Genomic DNA, 23,801 nt, shown 5'->3' on the forward strand with positions numbered 1-23,801 from the left:
CGACCAACTGGCAGTAGAGTTCTAATACTAATCAGACCAACCCACTGGCAGTAGAGTTCTAATGCTACCTAGACCGACCCACTTTCAGTAGAGTTCTAATACTAATCAGACCAACCAACTGGCAGTAGAGTTCTAATACTAATCAGACCAACCAACTGGCAGTAGAGTTCTAATACTAATCAGACAAACCCACTGGTATTAGAGATTTAATGCTACCTAGACCAACCCACTGGCAATAGAGTTCTAATGCTACCTAGACCGACCCACTGGCAATAGAGTTCTAATGCTACCTAGACCGACCCACTGGCAGTAGAGTTCTAATACTAATCAGACCAACCCACTGGCAGTAGAGTTCTAAGGCTACCTAGACCGAACAACTGGCAGTAGAGCTCTACCACTAATCAGACCGACCCACTGGTATTAGAGATTTAATACTACCCAGACCGACCCACCGGCAGTAGAGTTCTAATACTAGTCAGACCAACCCACTGGCAGTAGAGTTCTAATGCTACCTAGACCGATCCGCTGACAGTAGAGTTCTAATACTAATCTGACCGATCCACTGGCAGTAGAGTTCTAATGCTACCTAGACCGACCCACTGGCAGTAGAGTTCTAATGCTACCTAGACCGACCCACTGGCAGTAGAGTTCTAATGCTACCTAGACCGACCCACTGGCAGTAGAGTTCTAATGCTACCTAGACCGACCCACTGGCAGTAGAGTTCTAATGCTACCTAGACCGACCCACTGGCAATAGAATTCTAATGCTAATCAGACCGACCCACTGGCAGTAGAGTTCTAATACTAATCTGACCAATCCACTGACAGTAGAGTTCTACTACTAGTCAGACCGACCAACTGGCAGTAGAGTTCTAATACTAATCAGACCAACCCACTGGCAGTAGAGTTCTAATGCTACCTAGACCGACCCACTTTCAGTAGAGTTCTAATACTAATCAGACCAACCAACTGGCAGTAGAGTTCTAATACTAATCAGACCAACCAACTGGCAGTAGAGTTCTAATACTAATCAGACCAACCAACTGGCAGTAGAGTTCTAATACTAATCAGACAAACCCACTGGTATTAGAGATTTAATGCTACCTAGACCAACCCACTGGCAATAGAGTTCTAATGCTACCTAGACCGACCCACTGGCAATAGAGTTCTAATGCTACCTAGACCGACCCACTGGCATGGTTTCAGATAAGCAGAGATGTGAAAATTATCCTGCTTCATCTCAGTATGAAGTCTTTTTTTGTCATTCAAGAGAACATGATTTTGTTTTCCAGAATTACCAAAACTCTCTCTCGCTCAATTCAATGTCAATTTAAGTGGCTTTATTGGCATGGGAAACATCTCTCTCTCTCTCCAATGACCATAATCATTAATTCATCCCTCCACCTCTCCTTTATTTTCATTCTCTCCATTCTAGTTGCTAGAGGCTGAGCCTGGAGCCTGGGAGCCTAATGACCATGCTGTTGGCTCCTGTCTGTGTGCTTCTGCTGCTGGGAGGCCGTGTCCTTGGGGGAGGCTACCCCCCCATGCCCCAGATGAAGTACATGCAGCCCATGATGAAGGGCCCCGTGGGACCCCCCTTCCGAGAGGGCAAGGGACAATACCTCGGTGAGTATGTGTGTACTGTTTGTGTGTTTTAGGTGTGTGTGTGTGTGTGTGTGTGTGTGTGTGTGTGTGTGTGTGTGTGTGTGTGTGTGTGTGTCTTTTTGGTTTTACTATCCTTGTAGGGACCAGAAGTCCTCACAAGGATAGTAAAACAAGGACATTTCGGATAATTGGGGACATTTCGCCGGTCCCCACAGGCTATTTTAAGCTTAGGGTTTAGGTTTAGGGTTAGGTTAAGGGTTAGGTTTAGGGGTTAGGGAAAATACACTTTGAGCGGGAATCAATTGTTTGGTCTCCACGAGAATAGTAAAACAAATGTGTGTGTGTGTGTGCGTGTGCATATGTGTGTGTGAAGTACGTCACCCAGTGTTAAAGGTATGCAGAGTGAACATACGCTAACATATGGAAATGTTTTAAGATGATCATGCTATGGATCATTTAGCTAATTTTAGGACCCCTTTATGTAAAAAAAAAAGACAATCTAAAAAAATATGTGATAAAATATTGAATTTGGCCTTTATTACTATAGCCCGTTGATAAATAACGCATTCATAAATTCCACAAAAATGTATCTCAGAAATAAGGTTTTGAAGTGTCTGTCCCATATTTAGGAGATATATGAAATATATAAGAAAGCTCAGCAAATATATATATCCTTTTTTATATATATATATACAGTACTAGTCAAAAGTTTGGACACACCTACTCATTCAAGGGCTTTTCTTTATTTTTACTAATTTCTACGTTGTGGAATAATACTGAAGACATCACAATTATGAAATAACACATATGAAATCATGTAGTTTGCAAAAAAGTGTTAAACAAATCAAAATATATTTAATATTTGAGATTTTTCGAATTTTATTTTTTTATTTTTTTATTTTACCGTTATTTTACCAGGTAAGTTGACTGAGAACACGTTCTCATTTGCAGCAACGACCTGGGGAATAGTTACAGGGGAGAGGAGGGGGATGAATGAGCCAATTGTAAACTGGGGATTATTAGGTGACCATGATGGTTTGAGGGCCAGATTGGGAATTTAGCCCGGTAGTAGGTCGGCACCCTTTGCTTTCATGACATCTTTGCACACTCTTGGCTTTCTCTCAACCAGCTTCATGAGGTAGTCACCTGGAATGCATTTCAATTAACAGGTGTGTCTTGTTAATTGTGGAATTTCTTTCTTTCTTTCTTAATGCATTTGAGCCAACCAGTTCTCCTTTGACTAGATAATCCATACACCTGACAGATGTGGCATATCAAGAAGCTGATTAAACAGCATGATTATTAAACAGGTGCACCTTTTTCTGGGGACAATAAAAGGCCGCTGTGCAGTTTTGTCACACAAACAAGCTACAGATGTCCTAAGTTTTGAGGGAGCATGCAATTGGCATGGTGACTGAAGGAATGTCCACCAGAACTGTTGACCTTCACATTCAGCTTCTTCACCTGCGGAATCGTCTGAGACCAGCCACCTGGAAAGCTGATGAAAATGTGTGTTTGCACAATCAAAGAATTTCTGCACAAACTGTTAGAAACTGTCACAGGGAAGCTCATCAGCGTGCTCATAGTCCTCACCTAGGTCTTGACCTCACTGCAGTTTGGTGTCGTAACAACTTCAGTGGGCAAATGATCAGCTTCAATGGCCACTGGCATGCTGGAGAAGTTTGCTCTTCACGGATGAAACCTGGTTTCAACTGTACCGGGCAGATGGCCGAAGGCGGCTTGTGGGCGAGCTGTTTTCTGATGTCAACAAGCACAATTGCATTTTATTGATTGCAATTTGAATGCACAGAGATACCGTGACAAGATCCTGAGGCTCCTTGGCATGCCATTCATCCGCTGCCATAACCTCATGTTTCAGCATGATAATGCACGGCCCTATGTCGCAAGGATCTGTACACAATTCCTGGATGATGAAAATGTAACCAGTTCTTCTATGGCCTGCATACTCACCAGAGATGTCACCCATTGAGCATGTTTGGGATGCTCTGGATCACCGTGCAGGACAGTGTGTTAACATTCCCACTAATATCCAGCAACTTTACACAACCAAACAAGAGGAGTGTGACAAGAATCCACAGGCCACAATCAACAGCCTGATCAACTCTATGTGAAGATGTGTCGCGCTGCATGACGTTACAGCAGATACTGACTGTTTTTTTTATCCACCGTCCTACATATTTTTAAGGTATCAGTGACCAACAGATGCATATCTGTATTCCCAGACATGTGAAATCCATAGATTAGGGCCTAATGAATGTATTTCAATTGACTGATTTCCTTATATGAACTGTAACTCAGTAAAATCTTAGACATTGTTGCATGTTGCTTTAATATTTTTGGTCAGAGTAGTTTTTTGGCCAAACCGTTCGGATGCTACAGAGGTTTTCGTGAGAAGACCTGACAAACAGCAGTAGCTCGGCCGCCTTCTACTGCAGATGTGAAAGGCCGACATAGGCGGACACGGTGGTTTGAGACGCAGCCCAAGCTGATATCTCTATCTTAAACTGACGTATTTTTATGGGATTTTTTTTGGTGTTATTTAGATTGACACAGGGGAGAGTCAATAGACTCTTAATAGACTCTTAGACTCTTAATCTATAGCTTTAACTTTACATTGAAGCCTCTGCCTGTATAAGCCATAGCCATGATTGAATGCATAAGAATGCTAAGATGTGCCTCGCAGCTTTTGTGTTGAGTGGCTTTTGGAAGCTTAGGGTCAGAAATATAGACTAAATGTATAGCAGAGAGATGAGACAATAAAAGAGATGAGAAGGGAAAAGAGGAGGAGCGTGGGAAGAGAGGAGGAGCATGGGAAAAGAGGAGGAGCATGGAAAAAGAGGAGACGCATGGGAAAAGAAGGGTATTATGGGAAAAGAAGAGGAGCCTGGGAAAACAGGAGGAGCATGGGAAAACAGGAGGAGCATGGGAAAAGAGGAGGAGCATGGGAAAAGAAGAGGAGCATGGGAAATTGGATGAGCATAGGAAAAGAAGAGGAGCATGGGAAAATAAGGGTAGCATGGGAAAAGAGGAGGACCATGGGAAAAGAAGAGGAGCATGGGAAAAGAAGAGGAGCATGGGAAAAGAAGAGGAGCATGGGAAAAGAAGAGGAGCATGGGAAAAGAAGAGGAGCATGGGGAAATAGGATGAGCATAGAAAAAGAAGAGGAGCATGGGAAAAGAAGAGGGACATGGGAAAAGAAGAGGAGCATGGGAAAAGAAGAGGAGCATGGGAAAAGAAGGGTAGCATGGGAAAAGAAGAGGAGCATGGCAAAGGAAGAGGAGCATGGGAAAAGAAAAGAGGCATGGGAAAAGAAGGGTAGCATGGGAAAAGAGGAGGAACATGGGAAAAGAAGATGAGCATGGGAAAAGAAGAGGAGCATGGGAAAAGAAGGGTAGCATGGGAAAAGAGGAGGGACCTGGGAAAAGAAGAGGAGCATGGGAAAAGAAGAGGAGCATGGGAAAAGAGGAGGAGCATGGGAAAAGAGGAGGATACGAAAAGAGGAGGAACATGGGAAAAGAGGAGGAGCATGGAAAAAGAGGAGACGCATGGGAAAAGAAGGAAAAGATGTGCTTTTATCATTGAAAAAAAGATCATGGAGAAAATACGACATTACTATGTGCCCTAGATATCTCCATGCTTAATCACTGATTTGTGACAACTGGTTCAGCAGGAAGAGAGATTACTAGTTGAATATGCTGTGCAAACATTTATTTTTTTATGGGAAAAGAAGAGGGGCATGGGAAAACAGGAGGAGCTTGGGAAAAGAGGAGGAGAATGGGAAAAGAAGGGTAGCATGGGAAAAGAGGAGCAACATGGGAAAAGAAGAGAAGCATGAGAAAATAGGATGAGCATGGGAAAATAAGAGGAGCATGGCAAAATAGGATGAGCATAGGAAAAGAAGAGGAGCATGGGAAAAGAAGAGGAGCATGGGAAAAGAAGGGTAGCATGGGAAAAGAGGAGGAACATGGGAAAAGAAGAGGAGCATGGGAAAAGAAGAGGAGCATGGGAAAAGAGGAGGGACATGGGAAAAGAAGAGGAGCATGGGAAAAGAAGAGGAGCATGGGAAAAGAAGAGGAGCATGGGAAAAAAGGAGGAGCATGGGAAAAGAGGAGCATAGGAAAAGAGGAGGAACATGGGAAAAGAGGAGGAGCATGGAAAAAGAGGATGAGCATGGGAAAATTCGAGAGGAAGCACTAGAGGAGGGGATTGAGAGAATAAAGTGGAAGGAGAGGAGAGGGAGAAGTAGGTCTGTGAATGGAAATTGGATGGTTAGAAATAGGGAAATGTTGATGATGACAGAGCCGAAGAGAACTTTACGTTCCCTGACAGTGAAAGTGAGGGTGACAATGTCCCTCTCTTCTAGGAAAACAGAGAGATAAGTTAGATAAAAAGAAAGGAGCCAACGCTCCCCATATCTTTCATTGTAGACAGAGAGGGTAAAAGTTCAGCACTTTGATTACAATGGTTAGCATGTGTAGGATGTAAACTGTAAATGTAAGCAAAGCAATGATGGTTTTCCCTAATTTCTTACAAATTGTGAGTTCAGATAGAGTTCTCTCACTCAGTTCAACTGAATATACACTCCCAATATAGTTACCCTGCTTTGTTATAGCAGTCTTTACCAACATATTATAACCTTAGCTATTGATCCATCCAAATCCAGTTTCTTGTATTTCAATCCCAATTGAGGTGGCCAGTAGCATTTCGCTGCCTCGCCCAGGTGGCCAGTAGTACCTCATGATCTACAGTATATACAGTAAAATATCCAAACATCGTTTCAACAGTACAAAGTACAGGTAGGACAAAATATCATCAGAAACAGACATTAAAGAGCGACTGCCCCTAAAAAGCAACTTCTTGTTTTGAAAGCGACCTATGTGGCATTGATATGAGTCAAAAACAGATATTATAGTGCAAAAATTGACTACAAAGTGTAAATAGGATTATTTTGGACATGAAGTCAGTTTCATCTTAAACTGAGATTTGCAAGATTATAGGAAAAAAATTATGTCACAGAATGATTAGTACTGTCACAGTTTTCCTTGGGTTTATTTCAATCCTGCCCACATCTGGCAGAACTCAACCCACTGGACACAGACGTCAAATCAAAGTCTATTCAATGTAATTTCATTGAAATGACGTGGAAACAACGTTGATTCAACCAGTATGTGCCTAGTGGGAAGTAATCATCAATTCGGCGTACAGCTGCAAGTTCAGACTCCTTAAAAAAAAACATCCCACACAGAGAAGAAACAGTATAAAACATCCATATATCTGTTTCTCCCTCAACTCCGTCCAGGTTGTATATTTGATATGGAGGTCATCCCAGATTAAGACAAGACAGACACATACATTTGTGTTGTAATGCCTTTGCTTTATTTGTCCTTCGTGGGCAGTAAAAATGCTCAGACTGTTGCTCCTTGCTCTCTCTGGGTCTAGTAGGACTTGGCAAGTCGTCAATAGGTCTGATGGGGTTCTGATTGCCACTGTTTACTGAGCTCCTCTGGGCTCCGCTAGGCTCTGCACTGGGTTTGTGTGTGTGTGTGTTGGTGTGTGTGAGTGTGTGTGAAGGATCTGGTAGGCCTTGTTCCTCCAACCATCTGGTTGCTGTTACCAGTGATTTTCACGTAGACTAAGACAGTCAGGCACTGTGTTTGTGTATGTGTGTGCGAGAGGGAGATCGAGAAGAGGGGACGGAAAGTGAGACAGAGAGAGCGAGAGATAGAGATATATAAAGACAGATTCTATTGATGTTTCTGAATGCATGTCCCTGCATATGCCTCTCTCTTTCACTCTCGCTCTCTCTGTTGTTATGTAATGCATTAGTGAGAGTGCTGCGTTAGTGAGACGCAGGCATGTGCGTCTCCAGCCAGGTCACACGTGACACAAGTCAGTATTTGGCATCCATCCATGTCTGAGGACGTTAGGAGATGATGTGGAAACCTGCCATTAGGGGCAACAGTGAGCATTGTTACCTTCAAGTAGGTTTTGGTATTGCTAAAGCATTGTGGACGGGGATGGCAGATGGCGTAAACACTTGCCTCTAATTACAAAGGTTGCAAGTTTGAAATCCAGCAAATCCTTTTTTGGGTGTGTTTTTTAAAAGTCTATCCCAACCCTTAACCCTTACCATTCGGAGTTAATGCCTAACCTTAAGATTTCAGGGGTTAATGCCTAACGTTAACCTTAAACAATTTGGCGTTTGCAACAACTTCGAAATTTGAGAAACATGGATGAACGTCTTATTCTGACATGATACTGTGAGAGCTAGTTGTGCGTTTCACAATGTTTTCCCCCACAGAGGAGCTAAACAAACAGTAGCCTAACGACCAGTGGTTTCTCTGTCAGCTTCCCATAACCAAACTTGCCCCCAACCATGTACCATATTTCATGTCGAGTGCCTTTTGAACCGAGAGTCACTCAACATATCATAGATCAGTTTATTCTATGGGGAACAAGGGGCCCTAGCTACCTCAGAACAATTTCCATGTTTTCAACATCTCACCATGAAATGTTGTTTGAGAAAAGCAAATCCCAGTTTTCAAAATCAAAGAAAATTCCTGAGGAGGATGTCCATTCCCATGTCCATGAACATAGGCTACCTGAAGTTTTGGCATGAGGTGGATCCTATGCCAGCATAAAGCAGGCCTGTACCCTGCTTTTAGAGTTTAATGATGGCTTGGGATCAACAAGTCAAATCAACAAGCCTTATCAGCTATGCTGAACCTTAACACACTTGTTGTTGGCTTTGGGAGCCTAGTTCAAATGGCATGCAGCTACCTCCCCCTAGTGGCCATGAGACTACATTTCATTTGCATAACCTTACGCATAATTGAAAAAGGCATAACTGGGAAATCAAAACCCTTTAGTATTGCTCAATAGTTAATGCCTGTATATAAGTTTATTTATGTAAAAAATTGCCAACAAACCATTTTGATGATGTTTAAAGGGGCAATCTGTGGTTCAAACAACAAAGCGGTCACCCGGCATTGATTTGGTAAATAGCTCAGGGACGAGGCTGGAGAAATCTAAATTCATAAACAGGGCTATGGATGCAAGGAATGGGCATACATTAAATCAAAATTACAGTTATAACCGTGTTTTGAGGCTAACAGTGTTTGTTTAGCTACAATTACATTGTTAATCAACAAAGGAGTAAAACAAGCTTGTATTTTGGGTTCTGATGGGGTATGACAGTTGAACTAAGCTCACGAGCCATTTATAAATGATATTTCTCAAGAATCAATGGGTATGTGACTTCATAAAGTATTCATACCCCTTGACTTATTCCCCATTTTGTTGTGTAACAGTCTGAATTCAAAATGGATGAAATGTACACAGAATACCCCATAATGCCAAAATAAAAACATGTTATTTGAAATGTTTGCAATTTTACTGAAAATGAAATACAGAATTATCTCATATCTCAGAAAAAAAACGATTTAATCCATTTTGAATTCCCGCTGTAATAAAACAAAATGTGGAATAAGTCAAAGGGTATGAATACTTCTGAAGGCATTGTATATCAAGAATGAAAAACTCCAACAATGGATGTAGGAATCACAGATTGTCCCTTTAATAAATGTAAGTCAAATTTAAAATTTCTAATCAACATTGATAAATGGGATTATTGTTGTTGTCAAATCCATGTGCCCAGTTATAAACTACTGGTAGCCTACTTAATGTGTTTGCTAAACCCTCCCACCAAACCAAGTGTTGATCTAAGCTACTGTAGCTCAAAGTTTGTCAGAAAAACAACAACTGTCCAGCTGTTGAATAACCATCCACCCTCAATATTAGTTGGCTGTGAACTCTGCCTTTTAATGATCAAAAATGATGTACAGTACCAGTCACAAGTTTGGACACACGTACTTATTCATTTTTACTATTTTCTCCATTGTAGAATAATAGTGAAGACATCAAAACTATGAAATAACACATATGGAATAGTGTAGTAACCAAAGAAGTGTTAAACAAATCTAAATATATTTGAGATTCATCAAAGTAGCCACCCTTTGCCTTGATGACAGCTTTGCACACTCTTGGCATTCTCTCAACCAGCTTCATGAGGTAGTCACCTGGATTGCATTTCAATTAACAGGTGTGCCTTGTTAAAAGTTAATTTGTGGAATTTCTTTCGTTCTTAAGCCAATCAGTTGTGTTGTGACAAGGTAGGGGTGGTATACAGAAGATAGCCCTATTTAGTATAAAAAGCAAGTCCATATTGTGGCAAGAACAGTTCAAATAAGCAAAGAGAAATGACAGTCCATCATGACTTTAAGACATGAAGGTCAGTTGCAAAAATGATCAAGCAATATGTTGAAACTGGCTCTCATGAGGATCGCCACAGGAAAGGAAGACCCAGAGTTACCTCTGCTGCAGAGGATAAGTTCATTAGAGTTAACTGCACCTCAGATTGCAGCCAAAATAAATGCTTCACAGAGTTCAGGTAACAGACACATCTCAACATCGACTGTTCAGAGGAGACTGCGTGAATCAGGCCTTCATGGTTGAATTGCTGCAAAGAAACCACTACTAAAAGGACACCAATGAGAAGAAAAGATTGATTGGGCCAAGAAACATGAGCAATGGACATTAGACCGGTGTAAATCTGTCCTTTGGTCTGATGAGTCCAAATTTGAGATTTTTGGATCCAACCGCTGTGTCTTTGTGAGACACAGAGTAGATGAACTGATGATCTCCGCATGTGTGGTTCCCACCATGAAGCATGGAGGAGAAGGTGTGATGGTGTTGGGGTGCTTTGCTGGTGACACTGTCTGTGATTCATTTAGAATTCAAGGCACACTTAAACAGCATGGCTACCACAGCATTCTGCAGCGATATGCCATTCCATCTGGTTTGTGCTTAGAGGGACTATCATTTTTCAACAGGACAATGACCCAAAACTCGTCTCCAGGCTGCGTAAGGGCTATTTGACCAATGAGAGTGATGGAGTGCTGCATCAGATGACCTGGCCTCCACAATCACCTGACTTCAAACCAATTGAGATGGTTTGGGATAAGTTGCACCTCAGAGTGAAGGAAAAGCAGCCAACATGTGCCCAGCATATGTTGGAACTCCTTCAAGACTGTTGGAAAAGCATTCCACATGAAGCTGGTTGAGAGAATGCCAAGACTGTGCAAAGCTATCATCAAGGCAAATGTTGGGTACTTTAAAGAATCTGAAATATAAAATATATTTTGATTTGTTGAACACTTCTTTGGTTAATACATGAAATTTGTTATTTAATAGTGTTGATCTCTTCACTATTATTCTACATTGTAGAAAATAGTAAATATAAAGAAAAACCCTTGAATGAGTAGGTGTGTCCAAACTTTTGACTGGTACTGTACGTCCGGGACATTCAATTTGAAAATGTATCAATCCATTACATCATTTGAGCTATTCTACTTTCTCGATTGTTATTGATGACCCTGATGACCCTGTGCCTAGGCCTTGCTCGACCCCAGTGACCTGCTTTGGGCTCCGGGGCTCAGAACATAGTATGCCTGTAGGTCACACACTACTCTGACCCACTCTACACTGAGGCTACACACTACTCTGACCCACTCTACACTGAGGCTACACACTACTCTGACCCACTCTACACTGAGGCTACACACTACTCTGACCCACTCTACACACTGAGGCTACACACTACTCTGACCCACTCTACACTGAGGCTACACACTACTCTGACCCACTCCGCACACTGAGGCTACACAGTACTCTGACCCACTCTACACACTGAGGCTACACACTACTCTGACCCACTCTACACTGAGGCTACACACTACTCTGACCCACTCTACACTGAGACTACACACTACTCTGACCCACTCTACACTGAGACTACACACTACTCTGACCCACTCTACACTGAGGCTACACACTACTGTGACCCACTCTACACTGAGACTACACACTACTCTGACCCACTCTACACTGAGACTACACACTACTCTGACCCACTCTACACTGAGACTACACACTACTCTGACCCACTCTACACTGAGACTACACACTACTCTGACCCACTCTACACTGAGACTACACACTACTCTGACCCACTCTACACTGAGACTACACACTACTCTGACCCACTCTACACTGAGGCTACACACTACTCTGACCCACTCTACACACTGAGGCTACACACTACTCTGACCCACTCTACACTGAGGCTACACACTACTCTGACCCACTCTACACTGAGGCTACACACTACTCTGACCCATTCTACACTGAGGCTACACACTACTCTGACCCACTCTACACTGAGGCTACACACTACTCTGACCCACTCTACACTGAGACTACACACTACTCTGACCCACTCTACACTGAGGCTACACACTACTCTGACCCACTCCACACACTGAGGCTACACACTACTCTGACCCACTCTACACACTGAGGTTACACACTACTCTGACCCACTCCACACACTGAGGCTACACACTACTCTGACCCACTCTACACACTGAGGTTACACACTACTCTGACCCATTCTACACTGAGGCTACACACTACTCTGACCCACTCTACACTGAGACTACACACTACTCTGACCCACTCCGCACACTGAGGCTACACACTACTCTGACCCACTCCACACTGAGGCTACACACTACTCTGACCCACTCTACACTGAGGCTACACACTACTCTGACCAACTCTACACTGAGGCTACACACTACTCTGACCCACTCTACACTGAGACTACACACTACTCTGACCCACTCTACACTGAGGCTACACACTACTCTGACCCACTCTACACTGAGGTTACACACTACTCTGACCCACTCTACACACTGAGGCTACACACTACTCTGACCCACTCTACACTGAGGCTACACACTACTCTGACCCACTCTACACTGAGGTTACACACTACTCTGACCCACTGTACACACTGAGACTACACACTACTCTGACCCACACTACACACTGAGGCTACACACTACTCTGACCCACTCTACACACTGAGGCTACACACTACTCTGACCCACTCTACACTGAGGCTACACACTACTCTGACCCACTCTACACACTGAGGCTACACACTACTCTGACCCACTCTACACTGAGGCTACACAATACTCTGACCCACTCTACACTGAGGCTGCACACTACTCTGACCCACTCTACACTAATAACCCAGTCATGGTTAACCCAGTCTTAGTTGACCTAGTCATAGTTAACCCAGTCATAGTTGACCCAGTTATTTTTAACCCAATCATAGCAGTCACAGTTAACCCAGTCATAGTTGAGCCAGTCATCGTTGACCCAGTCATATTTAACTCAGTCATAGTTAACCCAGTCATAGTTAGCCCAGTCATAGTTGACCCAGTCATAGTTGACCCAGTCATAGTTAACCCAGTCATAACAGGCTACATCAGACAACTAAACACAAACTCTTCCCTGTCACAAGTTGACCTCTGGCCGATGTCCTAAATGGACGCACGCACTGTATATGAAGCAAACCACCATAGTTCCTGTGCCCAAGAAAACAAAGGCAACCTGCCTAAATTACTACAGACCCATAGCACCCACGTCCGTGGCCATGAAATGCTTTGAAAGGCCACCATTATCCCAGAAACCCTAGACCCACTCCAATTTGCATACCGCCCAAACAGATCCACAGATGATGCAATCTCTATTGCACTCCACACTACCCTTTCCACCTGGACAAAAGGAACACTTTTATGTGAGAATGCTATTCATTGACTACAGCTAAGCGTTCAACACCATAGTATTCCTCAAAGCTCATCACTAAGCTAAGGATCCTGGGACTAAACACCTCCCTCTGCAACTGGATCCTGGACTTCCTGACAGGCCACCCCCAGGTGGTGAGGGTAGGTAGCAACACATCTGCCACGCTGATTCTCAACACTGGAGCTCCCCAGGGGTGCGTGCTCAGTCCCCTCCTGTACTCCCTGTTCACCCACGACTGCATGGCCAGGCATGACTCCAACACCATCATTAAGTTTGCAGATGACACAACAGTGGTAGGCCTGATCAACGACGAGACAGCCTACAGGGAGGCGGTCAGAGACCTGGCCGGGTGGTGCCAGAATAACAACCTATCCCTCAATGTACCCAAGACTAAGGAGATGATTGTGGACTACAGGAAAAGGAGGACCGAGCACGCGCCCATTCTCATCGATGGGGCTGTAGTGGAGCAGGTTGAGAGCTTCAAGTTCCTTGGTGTCCACATCACCAACAAACTAGAATGGTCCAAACACACCAAGACAGTCGTGAAGAGGGCACGACAAAGCCTATTCCCCCTCAGGAAACTAAAAAGATTTGGCATGGGTCCTGAGATCCTCAAAAGGTTCTACAGCTGCAACATCGAGAGCATCCTGACTGGTTGCATCACTGCCTGGTACGGCAATTGCTCGGCCTCTGACCGCAAGGAACTACAGAGGGTAGTAAATACGGCCCAGTACATCACTGGGTCTAAGCTGCCTGCCATCCAGGACCTCTACACCAGGCGGTGTCAGAGGAAGGCCCTAAAAATTGTGAAAGACCCCAGCCACCCCAGTCAGCCACCCCAGTCGCTTCTCTCTACTACCTCATGGCAAGCGGTACCGGAGTGCCAAGTAGGACAAAAAGGCTTCTCAACAGTTTTTACACCCACGCCATAAGACTTCTGAACAGGTAACAGGTCAAATGGCTACCCGGACTATTTGCATTGTGTACCCCCCAACAGGTCAAATGGCTACCCGGACTATTTGCATTGTGTACCCCCCAACAGGTCAAATGGCTACCCGGACTATTTGCAATGTGTGCTGCTACTCTCTGTTTATCATATATGCATAGTCACTTTAACTATACATTCATGTACATACTACCTCAATTGGGCCAACCAACCAGTAGCTAACATTGGCTAACCGGGCTATCTGCATTGTGTCCCTACACCCCCACTTTTTATTTATTTTTATATATTTTAAATTTTACCCCCCTTTTTCTCCCCAATTTCGTGGTATGCAATTGTTAGTAGTTACTATCTTGTCTCATCGCTACAACTCCCGTACAGGCTCGGGAGAGACGAAGGTCCTCCATGCGTCCTCCGAAACACAACCGAACCTGCTTCTTAACACAGCGCACATCCAACCCGGAAGCCAGCTGCACCAATGTGTCGGAGGAAACACTGTACACCTAACGACCTGGCACAGCCCGCCACAGGAATCGCTAGTGCGCGATGAGACAAGGATATCCCTACCGGCCAAACTCTCCCTAACCCAGACGACGCTAGGCCAATTGTGCGTCGCCCCATTTGCGGCCGGCGGCGACAGAGCCTGGGCTCGAACCCAGAGTCTCTGGTTGCACAGCTAGCACTGCGATGCAGTGCCTTAGACCACTGCGCCACCTGGGAGGCCCAACCCCTCTTTTACGCTACTGCTACTCTCTGTTCATCATATATGCATAGCCACTTTAACCATATCTACATGTACATACTACCTCAATCAGCCTGACTAACCGGTGTCTGTATGTAGCCTCGCTACTTTTATAGCCTCGCTACTGTATACAGCCTGCCTTTTTACTGTTGTTTTATTTCTTTACTTACCTATTGTTCACCTAATACCTTTTTTGCACTATTGGTTAGAGCCTGTAAGTAAGCATTTCACTGTAAGGTCTACATGTTGTATTCGGCGCACGTGACAAATAAACTTTGATTTGATTTGGTTTGATCATGTGAAAACTAGCTACTCCAATATTCACCACGCTTTTTATTTTGTTTTCTTTTTTTACCTTTATTTAACTAGGCAAGTTAGTTAAGAACAAATTATTTTTTTCAGTGACGTGCTAGGAAAAGTAGGTTAACTGTCTTGTTCAGGGACAGAACGACAGATTTTTACCTTGTCAGCTCGGGGATTAAGTCTTGCAACCTTTCGGTTACTAGTCCAACGCTCTAACCACTAGGCTACCTGCCGCCCCACTAAACGAAGACCTAAGCTGGGTCCTGGACTGTCTCTAAATTCACTACATCATTGCCGTTCCTAAGCAAGCCTAACTAGACAATGACAAGAATTTGGCAAAGCGGATACACACTGCCACTCATGTACAGTAGAACCATACTTCATTTGATCCCCTTGTTGCAGGATAGCTTTCCTGCAATGCAGGACATGTAAAACTTGTAGTGTATTTGAGTTTTAAAAAGACTTCTGAAGTTTGTAATTTCCACTTCGAAATGTCAACTTCTACAAAAATATCCATTCATTATAATCCACACAATAATTCATGTTTCTTGTTGCTGCAGGATCATAACAATGTAAATCCGGGGCAGGTAATTTGAAAGTCTATTCTACTTTCTGGACTGTTATTGATGACCCTGGTCACTATTTTCAGAGCCAAGTCACTGAACTGTGAAATCTCATTATGGTACCGTATATGGGATCTGGTCAAAAAAATGGTGCACTATATAGGGAATAGGGTATAATTTGGGACACACTAACATATTTTTTATTTGTGAATGATTTGAATGAATGATTTGAAAGGGGATGAGTAGGTAATCACAAGGTCTTCCATTTTCTCATACAGACATGCCACCCATGATGGACGTAAAGGGCGAGCCAGGGCCACAAGGAAAACCTGGACCCAGAGGCCCATCTGGGCCATCAGGACTTCCGGGAAAACCAGGACTGGGAAAACCAGGTTTCAATGGCCAGCCTGGCCCTCAAGGGCCTCCAGGCTTTCCCGGCATTGGGAAGCCCGGACTTCCAGGTCTCCCAGGAAAGGGGGGCATGAAGGGGATGCCCGGGAATAATGGCGAGGTTGGGCTCCGGGGTGAACCAGGTCCCAGAGGACTTCCAGGTCAACCAGGTCTCCCCGGGCCAGCTGGCCTGTCTCTGAATGGTAAACCGGGGCTTCCCGGTGGCAGGGGCCAACCTGGGTCTCGTGGAGAACCAGGACAGAAAGGTGGACCTGGAAATCCCGGGGAGCGTGGAATCAATGGGGAGAATGGCAATGGGAAGCCAGGGATACCAGGACCCAGGGGCCCCATCGGGCTTAGGGGCCTACCAGGGCCAGCTGGTATTCCAGGTGTGGGCAAACCAGGACTGAACGGGCTTCTTGGTCCATCTGGGCCTAAAGGGGATCAGGGGCTCCCAGGAGGAATAGGAGAGCCAGGTGAGGCCGGCATTCCAGGGCTGCAAGGCCAGCCAGGACCCATTGGATTGGGCAAGCCTGGTAATGATGGATTGCCTGGAGGACCAGGTCCACTTGGGCCTAAAGGTGAGCAAGGGCTGAGGGGTTCTCCAGGGTTTCCTGGAACTCCTGGCTATGGCAAGCCTGGTCTATCTGGGCTGAAAGGAGACAAAGGCCTTTCCGGGGGACCAGGGGTACCTGGGGATAAGGGGGAGCCTGGGATTGAGGGGCAGCCAGGAGACATGGGTCCAGATGGACACCCTGGACCACCAGGATTACAGGGCCCCATGGGGCTCCCAGGAAAACACGGCATGCCCGGCCTGAAGGGAGAGTTGGGTCCCCAGGGTCATCCAGGTCTGCCAGGGTTCAGAGGGGATCAGGGTCCCGGTGGTCTGTCTGGAAAACCTGGCATTCCTGGAGACAAAGGCCCGCCGGGTCCTAATGGGGCTATCGGAAAACCAGGGCCCAAAGGTGAAGCAGGGCACATAGGCCTGCCTGGAAACCCAGGTCTTTTAGGCAATCCTGGACCAAAAGGGGAGTTTGGGTTTGTTGGGTCTCCAGGACCAAGAGGCCAGTCTGGTATCCCTGGTCTTCAGGGGCCTTCAGGGCCAATGGGGCCACAGGGTATCCCAGGTCTGAAGGGCGAATCTGGACTGCCTGGTCTTCCAGGGCTGGGCATGCTTGGAGAAAAAGGAGTTCCTGGTCCTCAAGGTCCCCAAGGAAAACCAGGCAACTCTGGGCTCAACGGCAACCCAGGCCCACCTGGGCCACCCGGGCCCCCTGGCCCTGCAGGAAATGGCCAAACCATCGTGGCTGGGCTAACGGATTCTGAGTTGGGCGGAGGCGAGGTACCAAACGGTAGGAACCCAAAACCACAGTTTGGCCGTGCAGAGCTCTCTGCCTCCCTGGCACCAGCATTTACTGCCATCCTCACCACACCCTTCCCTCCCTCCGGGATGCCCATCAAGTTCGACAGGACCCTGTACAACGGGCAGAATGCCTACAACCCTGGCACCGGTATCTTCACCAGCCCCATGTCTGGCGTCTACTACTTTGCCTACCACATGCACGTAAAGGGACTCAATCTGTGGGTGGCGCTGTACAAAAACAATGTTCCCGCCACATACACCTACGACGAGTACAAGAAGGGCTACATGGACCAGGCGTCCGGTAGCGCCGTCCTTGAGCTGAAGGAGAACGACCAGGTGTGGATGCAGATGCCCTCGGATCAGGCTAACGGGCTCTACTCCACCGAATACATCCACTCGTCCTTCTCAGGGTTCCTGCTCTGTCCCACATAACGCCTTGCTAGTCAACTATCTCCTAGGGTAACCCCTAGTGTCCCTATATAATAACACCTGCAGCCATAACAGAATAACACCACCTGTAGAATGTTATCATCAACAGCATCAACAAGGACAGAGAAGACTCTGTGAAGGAAAGACAGAAAGAGTTAAGTAACAGGAGAAGGATACTTCATGCTGTGCTCTGTGTTTTTATCTCGTTCTGTCAAATGTCCGTATTTTTGTTATTTTTTGGGTTGTTGCTTATATTATTATAATTATTGTTATTGTCATAATTGTATTATTTTTATTTTGCCGTTGGCGTCAGTATTGCTGTTGTTTATTGGATTCAGACTTTTAAGTCCCTTACTTTGTAATGCGTAAGTAACAGTTATTAGACCTACCCATGTGACTGCATATCCTACTCAAATGCTCTGATCAGTAGGATGACATCGTCGGACCCTGGGGCTCCGATTGGTTCTCCTGGCTGCAGTCACTTCCTGCACAAAAACCTCCCATTTCCTCCCGTGTGCTTGTCCAACATTTTATGTCAAGAGCTTCCTTATTTAAATAAATATTTCACATAAAGATGTACCATTACACATACAGTATGAACAGTGTATTCAATAAACAAAATGTTCACATTTAAAAAAAAATGAAAGACCTGCTATAGGGATCGATGGATCGTTGTTTATCAGTACGCTCTGACGTTTTGACGGTCAACTTCCAGTTGTCTGTTGGGTGATAATTTCCTGGTTCTATAAGAGGCTTGTGCTGAATGGATTGGTGCTGATAATAGAAGCTGATGGTTTTGGATTGTAACTATTACTTGATCAAAAATAAGTAATTGGTGTATCCAACTTGTGTCAGATTCACACAAATCCCTCTTTGACAAAGCATCAACATACAAACCAGTAACCTAAAGAATTATAAATATATAGGACACATTAAATAGACAACTGAATAAATCTATAAATAAATGTGTAAGTTAATCATTATATTAATAAATATGTGTCAGCTAATGGACAGAAAGAATAGGCCAAATGCATTAGGATCAATGCCATGTTTCCCTGCATCGATCCATTCTGTGGATATTCCCATTAATCACGTGCACTGCAGATCCCCTTATTCAATTCTCTATGCCACACATACAGTATACCATTGACATCACTGCTTTTTGTGTCCACTAATGCCAAGGCTGTGACCGAGCAATCAATGCCCTGGGGCCTTTCACATTAACATTTAGAGTGAACATTCTGAGCGAAAGCTCATGTGAAAAGTCTCATTCCATCTACAAACTACAAATCTTTCAGCATTTCTCAGATCGACAACTGGCTAGATGCCATCCAACCTGTTCCTACAGAATAACCCTTTAAAGGTTCAGATCCAACCAAACGGGTGCATAGGGTGCAGTTCAAATGATCTCCTACATCTTACACAGCCCTCCCAGTATATGGTGCTATGGTGTTGAACTCATTGTGTTTATACGCGTACAGTAACAATTTCGAATCCACCGTAAACCTCACCATAACAAAGGTTAACCATTAATTTTCCATCTTTAATTACTGTACATCGCCAACCAAAATGGTTTACCCATTGCTCAGTTTGATGGAACATCTGATGTTGCCACAGGATATTCTTAGCCGATGTCTTCTGACAGAATATGAAAGAGGGTGCACTTTCGGAAATCAGAATGCATGGATCTCCAAATTAATAAGTAAAGGGTGAGAGAGAGAGAGAGAGAGAGAGAGAGAGAGAGAGGGAGAGAGAGAGAGAGAGAGAGAGAGAGAGAGAGAGAGAGAGAGAGACCCAGTGGTTATGAAATCCTGATTGCATAACAGTTAACATGGCTCTGCTATTCTGGGAGAAACGGTGGGACAAAGGTGAGAACTGTGTTTGCCATGTGAGTTTTACTGGTGCTGTGTGGGATGAGGCTGTGGGGTGCGATTGATACACCCACCATGTGAGTGTTTCCGGCTGTATCTCTTTCTCACTGTGTGTATGTGTCTGTCTGTTTTACACACACACTCAACTCCCATCCGTTAAAACTTCACCTGAGTGAATTATGAACTTCAGAGACCATGGACCATGGACAATGTTTTCTGAGTCATTTGGGAGCATGCACTTCTAGTCAATATTCCAGCAGTTTGAATTGAAGATTTGATCCGGTTCAAATAGGACGTGTGTGTCTTCATGGCGATTAAGTAAATGGCCCTCATAGCTTGGGAAATGTCGCAACAGAGGAGAGGAATTCTGTTTGATAGAATTAGTGTGCTACATACCCACTGGCCACAGATGTCAGTTCAACATCTAGTTTTGATTTACATTTGGTTGAGTTGTCAACTAACGTTAACTCAAAGTGAAATTAACAAAACATTTAATCATGTCATTGGAATTAGATTAAAAGTTGGGTAAAAAAAAAGAAATGTCCTTATGAGGATGACTTTTTGCAAATCCAATTAGTTTTCTACATTGATTCCATACCATCACATTGATTTTGGGTTGGAATTACATGGAAACAATGTTGATTCAACCATTTTTTCCCCAGTCATGCAAAAGTGAGAAACATACAATAGAGATGGGGGAAATGTATGCAAAGTAAGACAAATATATTGTTGGAAACAACATGCTAGACTTTTAAAACAAGGGGTTATTGACTAACACTGGGCAGGTTACAAATCATGAAGGTATTTTTGTGCATTAATTCTGTGAATTTGGTCGGCAAACTGAGGGTAGACATGGGAGAATCTGGGACGGAATGAACGGGACAATATCTATCTTAAAGTCTTTCATCTTCCAGTAACCTTGGGCTCAAGGTTATATCATACAGTATATCACACTTCCTTATTGTAAATTCAATGTAGGGATATCATATTGTATGTTTCAAGATTTATAGATATTAAACACTTTTATAAATGACAACCCTGATGATATTCATGGTGAAATTAGCAGACTGTTCGGTAGCACCCATCTCTTTTCCTTTGTCTATATTTTGAGTTCTGCAACCGTACAACTTTTTATCTAGTATTCATTTGAACTTATCAACACGAATTGGAGTATTTAGAGTACTATATAGGTAGAAAACATTTAACAGAAAAACGCTAGTTCAATAACTAAATTTGGACAAAAATGCAGATAGAAACTCAAGCTCTCAAATACCAAAGAGTATACCCTATATTCAGACTAGAACCTGACTCCAATATTAAATCAAAATGGATATGCAGCCCCCCCCAAAAACAAAATAACATCATGCATGTTGGATTATCGCTACAATTGTCTGCATATTAGACTAATCAAAACATACTGTATTGCTGTAACTGAATAATTGTTTTAGACATCCTGGAGAAATGGTCATCGGTTTTGACTGAGTAGAACCTTGAGTCTCACAATCAGTATTTTAAATGTATGTAGGCCTAATGGAGGCACTTTCACTGGTCTGTTTGTGGCCCCTTTTCTCTCATCATTATCTGAACATACCTAAAGCAAAGTCTATGTATCATTATTGTTGTGTGAGTCTACCAGACAATTTAAGGCTTGTTTTGGTTATGTACGGTATGTTGTCTTTTTATTGCCTCGTTCTTTCAGACATTTGGAATGCTGTTTAGGAGTGGAGTGGCTAGACTATAACTCTCCTTTTTATAATCTTTGTCATAGACAATGTCACTTGGTTGCAGAGTTTGCAGTGCGTGTGCAAAAACATTTTTCTCCCAATGTACTGCCTTGATTACAAACTGACTTGTTTTCTATTCAATGATAAAAAAAAAAAAGATACACTTTTTGTTTCTACTTTAAGCCTTGCTTCGGTTTTAAGGGATATTTGTTTGTTATAGTTTGGAGATAGATACAAACAGTCATTCCCATTTGCACATGACCTTAATGAAGATGTATTTATACATTTGTTATAATTTAACAGGAATGCCAAAATCGACCACTGAAGCATGGTAGAAATGGTATTTAACAGCATTGAATGAGTTAAGAGCATTTAGAACATGAAGTCAGCATTCTAGCATTGTTCGCGAAGGACTTTTTTTGTGATTTTTTGTTAATTTTTTGTGTGATGTACAATGTATCAACCTATAGGATTATTTGTCTTGTACATGGCTATTGTGTGCACTCTATGCAATAGAACTTGGGTATAAAATGCACTCTTTTAGCTAGATTTTTTTTGGTCTGCTTATACAAAATTTACAGTACTTGATTGTATTGATACCACATCAATAAATACTTTCTTGTATATTCGTGTTGCTTTTTTTTCTAGATTCCATATCCATTTGAAACACATCACATTTGGTGACAGAGAGTATTAGTAGTGTAGGCTTACTGTCTGGGCCTTAGTATAAAACCAAGGTATGAATCAACACACAGACTGCTCACAGAACAGTATGCACTACACAAATAACTATAGAAGTCACTCTGGATAATAAAGACTGTCTGCTAAATGAATATGCTGGGGCTCCACCTACCCATAGCCCTTTATTAGCATAGGCCTTTGTTTTCTACAAAAACACACACACATCCATCACGCATGGGATGCAAGAGCTACTACTGTTCACAGACACATCAGGTTGACCAAAGTTGGGTGGGCTATCAGCTGATTATAGCGAATGTAGATTATGTAAATCAGCTAGATAGCTGGTTAGCTAGTTAATTATGCTGTCCAAACAATCTATCTAGTCTTTACTTTTTGAGTTTGTTCTGTTGCTGACATAGAGAGCTTGAGACTATAAGATTCTATCTGCATTTTTGTCAAAATGTAGTTATTGACATTGCCTTGTCCTGTTAATGTTCTCTACCTACACTACCGTTCAAAAGTTTAGGGTCATTTAGAAATGTCCTTGTTTTGGAAAGAAAAGCACATTTTTTGTCCATTAAAATGACATAAAATTGATCAGAAATACAGTGTAGACATTGTTCATGTTGTAAATGACTATTGCAGCTGGAAACAGCAGATTTTTTATGGAATATCTACAGAGGCCCATTATCAGCAACCATCACTCCTGTGTTCCAATTGCACATTGTGTTAGCTAATCCAAGTTTATCATTTGAAAAGGCTAATTGATCATTAGAAAACCCTTTTGCAATTACGTTAGCACAGCTGAAAACTGTTGGACTGACTAAAGAAGCAATAAAGCTGGCCTTCTTTAGACTAATTGAGTATCTGGAGCATCAGCATTTGTGGGTTTGATTACAGGCTCAAAATGGCTAGAAACAATGAACTTTCTTCTGAAACTCATCAGGCTATTTTTGTTCTGAGAAATAAAGGCTTTTCCATGTGAGAAATTGCCAAGAAACTGAAGATCTTGTACAACGCTGTGTACTACTCCCTTCACAGAACAGCGCAAACTGACACTAACCAGAATAGAAAGAAGAGTGGGAGGCCCAGTGCACAACTGAGCAAGAGGACAAGTACATTAGAGTGTCTAGTTTGAAAAACAGACGCCTCACAAGTCCTCAACTGGCAGCTTCATTAAATAGTATCCGCAAAACACCAGTCTCAACATCAACAGTGAAGAGGCGACTCCGGGATGCTGGCCTTCTAGGCAGAGTTGCAAAGAAAAATCTCAGAGTAGCGAATAAAAATAAAAGATTAAGGTGGGCAAAAGAACACAGACACTGGACAGAGGAACTCTGCCTACAAGGCCAGCTTCCCGCAGTCGCCTTTTCACTGTTGACGTTGAGACTGGTGCGAATGTGCATGTGCTAATTGAATATCCGATTACGTAGGCATACGTCTGC

The 23,801-nt window shown here is 43.5% G+C and overlaps 1 protein-coding gene across 1 annotated transcript in view; it reads left to right on the forward strand.

The window, feature by feature from the left end:
- LOC129819951 (collagen alpha-2(VIII) chain-like) overlaps positions 1–22,299 on the forward strand; it is a 101,562-nt gene extending 79,263 nt beyond the window's left edge. Inside the window, exons 2-3 of the mRNA XM_055876682.1 lie at positions 1,436–1,626; positions 16,177–22,299. Coding sequence (XP_055732657.1) covers positions 1,470–1,626; positions 16,177–18,083 — 2,064 coding nt within the window. The 5' untranslated portion in view covers positions 1,436–1,469 and the 3' untranslated portion in view covers positions 18,084–22,299. The remainder of the gene's footprint in view (positions 1–1,435; positions 1,627–16,176) is intronic.
- Positions 22,300–23,801: the final 1,502 nt, after the last annotated feature.

This window comes from Salvelinus fontinalis, chromosome 22, assembly GCF_029448725.1.
Source record: "Salvelinus fontinalis isolate EN_2023a chromosome 22, ASM2944872v1, whole genome shotgun sequence".
Taxonomy (NCBI): domain Eukaryota; kingdom Metazoa; phylum Chordata; class Actinopteri; order Salmoniformes; family Salmonidae; genus Salvelinus; species Salvelinus fontinalis.